We start from the raw sequence: 9610 nt of genomic DNA on the forward strand, positions 1-9610 counted from the left end.
CTTATGTTTGTAACTCAAGTAGTTTTCTAAATATTTAAGCTAATACTCCAAGAGGGAGGTATTATTTACCCAGGATCACCCTTCATGGCCTAGTATACATCCAGATGTGAAATTCAGCCATGTCAAGGAAGGAAGAGATAGAAGGAATTCTAGGCAAAGGAAGCTGTGTCACCTCACGCCTATTCGTTCCCCAATTTCCCATTAGGAAAAATTACCCCATACGCTGTTAAAGACTATGCGGGATTCAAAACAGACCCCCTATGTTTCATTAGAAGGTGGACACCTGAGATTCCTTCTCTGACAGGTTCACCAGCTCAGGTAATCCAAGCTAAAACAGAACTCAGTTTTAGTTAGATCATTATTTTCTTTCTATGATCATATGGTCATCAGGCTCAAGATAAGAACAAAAATAACAATAGTAAAAAAATAAAAATAAAAAAATAACAATAGTAAATACTATACAAAGTTAGCTTTGTACCAAGCACTTTATATATATTAATTCATTTAATCTGTACAACTTTATGAGGTAACTCCTTTACACATAAGGAAACTGAGGCACATAAAGTGTGAATGGCTGTATAATATTTCATAACATAGATATAAAATTACATAACCTTTTCCTAATGTGAAAATATAGGTTATTGCTAATTTTTTATATCATTAAACTACATTTAACCCTCATACTTGTCCACAGGTAATTTTTCCTTAGCCTAAAGAACTAAGGATTAATGACAAGAACCTCTTTAAACTTCTTGACGCATATTGGGAAAATGTTACTCAGAACAGCTGTACCATTTTACATGCCCAACAATGTCATTTAAGATTATTTTAGCATGCTGATAAAACACTGGTAATTTTCCTTTTAATCATTTGTTTTTCAGGGTATCTCAGTATTACCTTATGTTCTTATTTAGTGAAGATGAATTTTCGTAATAATTAGCAATGTCTCTTTCTTCTTTCTTGAAATGCATCAAGCCCTTTGCCAAATTATTTTTCTTATGATTTGTCCTATGATACTTAATACCTAAAGTTTTTTTATAATTTTAATTCTAAATATTAGTTAGGAATCACTGGAGTGCAACAAATAGAAACCTGATTCAAACTGGCTTAAGCAAAACAAGAAATGTATTAGCTTAATGCACTGAAAAACCTGGCAGTATAAGTGACTTGAAAGGCTCCAAAGATGTCATCGGTAATCTCTTGGTTCTTGGTGCCTCTGTGATAGCTCTATCCTCGAGCATACTCTGCCTTCATAGTAGCAGAGTGACAGTCAAATCTAGACTTACATTCTAACATCTTAGCAACTCCAGTGATGAGTATCTTTTACTTTCTCCAGCAGAATGAAAGGAGTTATCAAGCAGATGTACAGGTAGATATTTAACCAATATCTGTTACTGATGGGCCAAGTACAGTTTCTATTCCTGGTCCAGGAAAGCAGAAAGGAGTCCAGGGAAACCCCAAACCATATAAACCAAGAATCAAGAAGAGATGACTCCTCAATCAAAAAATTCAGAACTGTTAACAGCAGAAGGAATGGACGCTATGCAGCCAAAACCAAAAGAAATCTACAACATTCTAGCCCTCGGCTACCCAGCCACCTTATACATTCACTTCTTTCCATATATATAACTTCTTAAATATCCATGTTTAACAATGTTACTATCTTAACCACAACAGAAAATGCACTCATCACTTCACCATGGGTCTGGGAGGCAGGGAGGAAAACAAAGACAATGTCAAATTACTGGATCCAGCTACAAGTCTGAAATCTTTATGCTATTAGTATTATTCTTGGTCAGTTCCAAACATGCATTTTTTCATGGTACCTCATAATCTGACAATATATATCTATGTAATAAATTTAACTATCCTCCGTTAATCAATATACAATGGCAAAAGAAAATAATAATAATGCCCACTTAGAAGAGTGGAGAAGATAAATATGGAGGAAATAACCAAGAGGACGTGACTGTCAGCTGACCCATGAGCTGGATCTGGGCAATCAGAGGCTCCTCACCCCCTCCCCGTCCTTAGAATATATACTCTGCCTACTGTTCCCACAGTGGGAACGCTTCCAAGGAAATAGCCTCGAGAGCAAGGTGTTGTTGAAACCATCTGGATGGTATATGTGACTGAACTTAGTTAAGGCCTCTGTAGTTTAACTTTTAAGATTCTGGCAGGCAGGTGTAGAGACCACTCGTCTTGCGGCTGCCCAAGACAAGCCTCATAAGCTCCCCTGCTTAATAAACCTGCCAGCTACCAATCTGGAGTGGTCTGCCTCTTTTCTTCAGTCTCTCCTTGCCCTCTGTGCACGGGGACCAGTTTGCAAATCAACAGTAAACAAACCATGGTCACTAATTCAAACCACAGTCCATATACTACTGGTCAGAGTAGCAAGAATTGCCTGTTACGGGAATGGAGTCTCTTGGTCAACCAATCTGGATGCACTTATTACCACTATCTCAGAAGACCTCACTTGTCCATTATCCTCTATGGCCTCAGATTTTCCTTCTAGCAGCTGTACTGCTTTAGCAACCCACTTCCTCTTACTGAGGCTTAGAACTGCCTTAGAAGTAAAAAGAACACAGGTCTTTGTTTACCAGGCTTGAGGTTGCCCTGGAAATAGTTTCCCTAAAAGCTCAGAAAGCTTTTGGTCAATTTATTTCAGTCAACTGGTTGAACTAGTAACCAAAGCCAGAGATCTTGTCAAGATACCAACCTACCTTTTAAATTTCATAGCAATATTCAGTCTCATAGCAATAGGCCTTCACATTACTCATCCCTTAAAACACTCTGCTTAATGACTTCCCTTGAAGCAATGTGAAATAATAAGCTGGATGAGGAGGCACAGCTATTCTATCACTTGTTCCCTGGTTGCATCCTCTTTTAAAACTCTTTAGTAACTGGATTGTTATTTTGGTCAGGAGGTTGGGAGTATAATGCATGAGGTGCTTGAGAGAAGCTTGTAAAACAGAACGTTACCTGGCTTTAAACTCCTGTCTTTCCTTTTACCAATTTTAGCATGGGGTAAAAAAAAAAAAAAAAAAAACACACACACACACAAAATCGGGCTTTCCAATCCTCATGGTTCTTGATTTTCTGATTCTCTTGTATGGTAGCTACAGGCAGAAAAGGCCTCTCTTACTTGGAAGGACAATATTTTCTCCCCTCTGTGCTCTCAAGCATTCCAGCTTGGACCAAAGCAAACTCCTTTCTTATAAGGCAAGAAGTGGACAACACACTTGAGGATCCCTAAAGTTCCAATTTTAGTAGCTCCATGGGCAAAGACAACCTAGGTGACAATCGAAACAGCTGTCCCATAATTCCTTTTAAGGAATTTCTAGGGGAAAGCAGTCCTTACTGCCTTGCACTCCATTTCAACATTCAAGGTCTGTTCCTACAATACCCCACTTCCAGTTACTAATGTCTATGCTAGTAAGAATTCCTTCTATTTACAAGTGACAAAAATCCAATTTAAACTGACTTAAAGCTAATAACAATAATAAATTCTGAAAGAGAGAATTTAATGGTTAGAAGATAATAACCACAGACACAGAGAGCTCCAAGTGCTCAAGAAGAATCAAGAATATATTTATCTCTTTTGGTTTCACACTTGGTCAAATTCTAATACAGGTACCTACAGCTATAGGATGAGTCTACCAGCTCAACATCCCCAACAGGAAGAGTTCCCAAGTCCTGTGACTCACCCTGTGTCTCCCCTCAGGTTAAATGCTCATCCCTGAACCAATCATGGTGATTCTGGACATGTCTGGGTTATACACCAGCCCACCTGAGCCCACCTGAACCCACCTGAACCAGCTGAACTAAGAATGGAGGATGAGTGGTTCATTAAAGGAAAATTGAGGTACTATTACCAAAAAGGGGAAATGTATGCAAGACAGACAGAAACAAGAAATGCCCACTATTCCTAGTAACATGACAACTGGCTACATTTTTTTTTAATTTCTATTCAATGCCATATATATTATTCTTTGTTTAAAATAATGTGATCTTAGTTACATGTATATATACTTGACATACATATATTGAAAAATAATTAACAGATTCTTATTCCAAGATGTCAGTTCAAAATAATATTTACATATATAGTAATGCCTACATAGAGAACATCATACATATTCAACAAATATTTCTAATTATAAGAATAGGCAATACATTAACTTTACAGGAGTCTAATTTATTTCAAGATCTTGGGTCTGGACCCTACTGTTGAACAGAATTTCAGAAACTTGTCCTCTACTGCCTAATAATGGTGTCCTGCATACTCAAAATGCACTTACTTTATCCAAGAGCCAGAAATAGAAAAAATAAATATACATAATATAGGCTTTTGCTCTCACAGAGTTCACAGCATAGGAGTGGAAACATGTATAAATAACTAAATACTATACACAATACTAGACAATGATAGGTATATCTTTGTATAAGGAGATATGCTGATATTGCACAAAATATCAGAAGTACAGGCAATAAATGAAAAATCTATGAAACTAACTGATGCAAAATAGTATTAAAGTAAATAGTCAAAAATGTGGATGACTGAATTGTATAATACTGCTACATCGGTGATCCAAAATGGGAGCTGATTTTGCTGGAACCAATGAATTTCTTGACACTGTGTTTGAAAAATATATAGCAAAAGATGAGGGAACCTTGAGATACATTTAATTAGCCACATAGTATTTGCCAAAAACTGACTAGCAATATAAAAAATACTTATTTAAAATTAATATAACTTGATAACAGACTTGTTATAGAATATATGCTGCTTAATGTCATTTATGACTAAATTAATACTTTTGAGGAAAACCTCAGAACTCCTTAAGGTATTGAAACTTCCAATATTTACATATGTACTCAATTTAATTTTCAATACCTGATAACAAGAATAAAATATAATTCAAATTAATATGTAAAGACTTACATGTCAACCTAAATTAAAATGTAGGAAATTCTCTTTTAATATAAATAAATGTGGTTTTATTAATATTAAGGACTTAATATTAAGGACTTCATGATTCAAAATGCAACCACATATTTTTAGAGTAAATTTAGTTCAAAAACATATCTTTTGTTTGTGAAATTTAAAATATCTTGAAAATATAATTTTAAAGATATTTATATCCAGCTGCAAGTGAAAAAAACTCTAAGGAAGAAAAGTTACTGTCACATTCAAGTATAGAAGAATAACTTTCAAATTTCCTTTGAACAATAATACCATGATCCATATGTCAAGAGAAGAGAGGCCCTTAGCCCACAAAGTCCCCTCAAAGTATCTTGTTATGCTTTTAATACAATATACAGTATGCCACTTAGAACATAAAAAAATAAAATTATCAGAGGAAATATTTTCTACAGCTAAAGATACACTAATATATTGCACAATTTGTGAAAAAATAACTGCAAATTAAATGTTATAGATTTATACTACCTAAGAGAGCTATTCAAAAAAGTCCTACTGTCAATTCTTTAAGTAAATATTAATCCTTTATTTTATCTTTTCTAAAAATAAGTTTATATTAAAATCTGTGATAAGAAGACATGTTCATGTTATAAACAAAGAACACATTATGTATACATAGAATTTACTTCAAGGAAGGAAAAACTTTATATAAACATACGTTAAGTGTGTTTACAAAGGAAGCAATGGATTAAGTAGTATGCCTGCTTTATAACTGAAACAACCAACAAAGTTCCTTTTCTACAGTTAAATGCTCTTTTAGTGCCACATTAAATAATACCTCCCAAAGCCAAAATTTGTTGATCAGTTTTTTTCATCGGTAAAGCTACAATGCAAAATCCTTGACAATACACTCTCACTGTAACCTATTTACAAACTAACTTACTCATCTTCCTGATCTTGTCCACCTTGTATTTGAATGTTTCAAGTCAACTATAATATCATTGTACAAATATGTTCATCTACAATGGAAATTACTCATTTTATTTCTCATTCCATGGTGATTCTTCAACAAACTCCCACAATCCACCTAATAGTGGAAATGGACCTCTACCTTTGGCAAAAGAAAAAAGCCCCAAAATTACAACCATGGCTGTGTTAAAGGAGTCCTATATTTTAATGCATACTTCAACTTTACTCTGCAAAACTTTTAATTCTTTGGGCAAGACATGTGAGAAACCTAACAACCAAGTATCAGTATTCTCATCATATAAAGAAAAATAACATACAAAAAAAAAAGGAAAAAAAAATATTCTGACAAAGGTGACTGAGACAGGGTTTTGTTTAAGGTAGAAACCGTTTTGTTTTGAAGTTTCATTAGTTCTTCCTTTCTTTTCTGTCATAGAAATCACTGTGATAAATATTTCACTATTCCACCTACTTTTTAATTTAATGTTTTAAATTAAGACTGAAAACTGAAAAAACTCATTTTAGAGATTAATATTAGAGGCTTCCAACCTTTAGCAAGCCACTGAGTGCCCTAAATGGATTTTACTGATTTACTCATTAAATAAATAGAATTAAGTTTTGATAATTATTTTTTAAATGCCTATGATCTCCAAATATTTTCTCAATCAACTTAAATTTTCACATGACATTTTCATCATGAGTATATTGTAAAGATAAAGCACTAAACCTACCATTCAAGAAATACTACACTGCAAATGACTAACGTGTATTCCACAATCAATATAATTAACAACTTAATAGTAAATAGCTCCTTTTGTCATTCTTTTCCCCAAAAGTTTCCATTTAAAGATCAATTGTACTCTTTAAGTACGTACAAAGAAATTTTAAACATAACTTTCTTTATGCCAAAAATAAAAATGTCTTTGTAATGCAGTTACAATGTCTTAAATGGATTTGGGGATATACCATGTCAGTATTACCTTATTTCTGATTACTCTAATAAAGCTTAACGGTAAAGTTAATCTTTAAAATAATGTTTGCATGTTGAGACTTCATGCCAGATTTTCACTGCACTGAAGAGAATTGAATTTCTTTTTTACCTCAAAAGAAATATTTCACTTCCTTTCTTAACCTACTGTATATCTATAGAACCCCATCTGTTAAGAACTGATCCAGCATACGTTGCTACTGCTGCAGAGTCCAAACTGGTTACACATTCAAATCAGTTTCCAGCTTGTGGGAGCCCCTATTGCCTCTTATCACGTTAAAATGTACTAAGTAAGCATACAAATACTTATTAAAAATAACCTAATATCACACCATCTAAGGTAAAAATGGTATTGGAAATCTGGAAAACTGTAAAAAAAAAAAAAAACCTTTAAATGTTTCCTTTTAAATTTACATAAATACAGTACCTGATAACCTACTAACATATTTTGAGATTTCATCTCATTAAAAAAAAAAAAAGGGCAAGTACTGACCTCCTATTTGCAGCTGGTTATAATTAAAACACCCAAGAAAACAATATTTCTATTAGTGTCTTAAAAAGAATTTGGTTATACCAACGCAGTGACAGCCCCCCAAACTTACACTGACTTTTTGTGATTTGTTTGATAGGTACACAGAAGTACAAAGAGGTGTTTGGTATTTAAACAGGCATAAATCTAACAAAGAAAAGTCAAATATTCTCTTATCTTTGACGTGACACCCCAGCAAAACAAACAACAAAAAAAAAACAGCTTTAACTCTTCTGTGAATTTAAGAGGTACAGAAACCAAAGACATTATCTAATCCCTGTCCCTGTCTCAGGGCACCACTGCTGTAGCTGCAGCTTTCTTTCAGTTTTCCAATAGATCAAATAAAAATAATTGCTTAGCTGAAAATTCTGACTGCATGGGTGTGATAAAATCTCCTTGCAAGCAAATTTTTATATTCCTGTGACTCCACACCAAATACAATAGCCAACTGATTGCTCTTGATTTAAGCTTGCCTTCGAAAACCCAACCTTACAGTTTGTCAAAGACTAGGTATTGCAGAGGAAACTGTTTAAAAAGCTTTGCTGCAGCAAAAACTGCACTTACAAGGCATTAAAACATGAATTAATCTTAAATGAACTAGTCTTATTATCCGAAATCTATGATTCTCCTCTCTTTATTTCCTCCCCATGTCTTCCCCTGACATCTTGAACGCTTCTTAGCCTCTCCGTAGATAGATATCGCAAAACATTAAGTCATACACAGTTCTGCAGTAACTCTTTCTTATCACGAAGGATACCAAAACCTAGGGTTGAATTTAACACCTTTCCTCTAATCTTTATCCACATGCCATGCTCTCTGAAGGCAACCACAGAAATCAACCTGTATGATTTGGTGTCCTCACATTTTAACATCTGATGTGCACAAAAATTACTTAAGAGGTCAGCATATTCAGGGCAATATTACAAAGAAAGGAAGGCTACCTAAAAAGAGATTGGGGGGGGGGGGGGGATACAGCCACAACACTCTCCAACATAGCCTCGTAATATATTTAAAGGCAGATGCAAAACTGCACCATTTTTCCTCCTCAATGGAAAACATCACCTCCCAGCTGCTCAAGTTGGACTTAATGCACTTCTCGCATTTCAGCAGCACCGGGGAATTTAGGCTCCAGGGGCAAGGCTTCCATCCTCAGAGAGCCACACCACGGACAATTAAGAGTGTCGGAGAAAGAACCCCAGAGAAAAGGAGGCCTTCCGCTCCCCCTAACTAAACTCTCAAGTCAACCCAAAACCTGCACGGCAAGGAACAATTGACGACTCATAGTCATGAGAAGTGATAATAAGCGGTGTTAAGTTGGGCTCTGCGCTCAGGTGGCAGGAGAGGACCGGAGGAGAGCAGGGAGGTGGCGTGGCTTGGGCAACGCGCAGGCAGGTCACCCGCTAAGCAATACCCGCCGGACGATCTGGGCTCGCAGGGACGCGCTGCGTGTGTGACCAGGGGGGTGGTGGAGGGGTTGGAGCCAGCGTTTGGGAAGGGAGGCCATGGGGGCTGGGAGGCAGATGGCGAGCACGCCTTTTCCCTTACCAGGTTGAGCACCGTCTCTACGATGTCCCTGTTGCTGACCTCTCCGACCTGTATGAGTCCAATCAACACTGCGAATTTCATCCGGATGTTGCGGATCGGCACCGAAGGGTTAATCATCCCCGCGGGCAGCACCACCGAGCCGGAGCCGGACGCCCCTCTCAGCTCCCCCATCCCGCTGCCGCCACCACCGCTACCCCCGCCGCCGCCGCCGCCGCCGCCGCCGCTGCCTCCGCCTCCGGCCCCGACGGCGATGAGCCCCACGGGTTGAGGCTCGAGCCCCGGGCCCGGGCCCGGCTTCTCGCTCGCCATTTGCCCCCCTCCTGAGGAGAATGAAAGAGCCGTGGCGTTGCCTCCGCCGGTACCGTTATACCTGCCTCGGCCCCCGCCCCCCGGCCGTCGCCTCGGAGCCCCAGCATCCACCAGCGCCGCGGCGCCGGGCCCGCTCCCCGCGTGCGCCTCAGCCCGGCCCTTTCCGGCGCCCTCCCCGGCGGAGGCGGAGGGTTATTCTCAAGCTTATTCCCGGCGGCGGCGGCGCCGCTAACCGCTGCCCGGCGAGCGGCAGTGCCCGCCCAGCAGCTGTGCCGCTGGGGCCGCCGCTGCCTCCTCTCGCTCCCCCTCCCGGTCCGTCCGGCCCGGCCCGCCCCCCGCGGAGATGCTG

At 38.3% G+C, this 9610-nt stretch overlaps 1 protein-coding gene across 4 annotated transcripts in view; it reads right to left on the bottom strand.

Annotated features, from left to right (window-relative positions):
• Window positions 1-9284, bottom strand: part of NBEA (neurobeachin) — a 627914-nt gene extending 618630 nt beyond the window's left edge. For all 4 annotated transcript variants that reach the window (XM_027116524.1, XM_027116522.1, XM_027116523.1 and 1 more), the window contains exon 1: window positions 8953-9284. In XM_027116524.1, coding sequence (XP_026972325.1) covers window positions 8953-9261 — 309 coding nt within the window. In that variant the 5' untranslated portion in view covers window positions 9262-9284. The remainder of the gene's footprint in view (window positions 1-8952) is intronic.
• Between the last annotated feature and the right edge of the window lie 326 nt (window positions 9285-9610).

Source organism: Aethalodelphis obliquidens, unplaced genomic scaffold, assembly GCF_003676395.1.
Source record: "Aethalodelphis obliquidens isolate GAN/ISIS:26980383/991018 unplaced genomic scaffold, ASM367639v1 scaffold16, whole genome shotgun sequence".
In the NCBI taxonomy this organism is placed as follows: domain Eukaryota; kingdom Metazoa; phylum Chordata; class Mammalia; order Artiodactyla; family Delphinidae; genus Aethalodelphis; species Aethalodelphis obliquidens.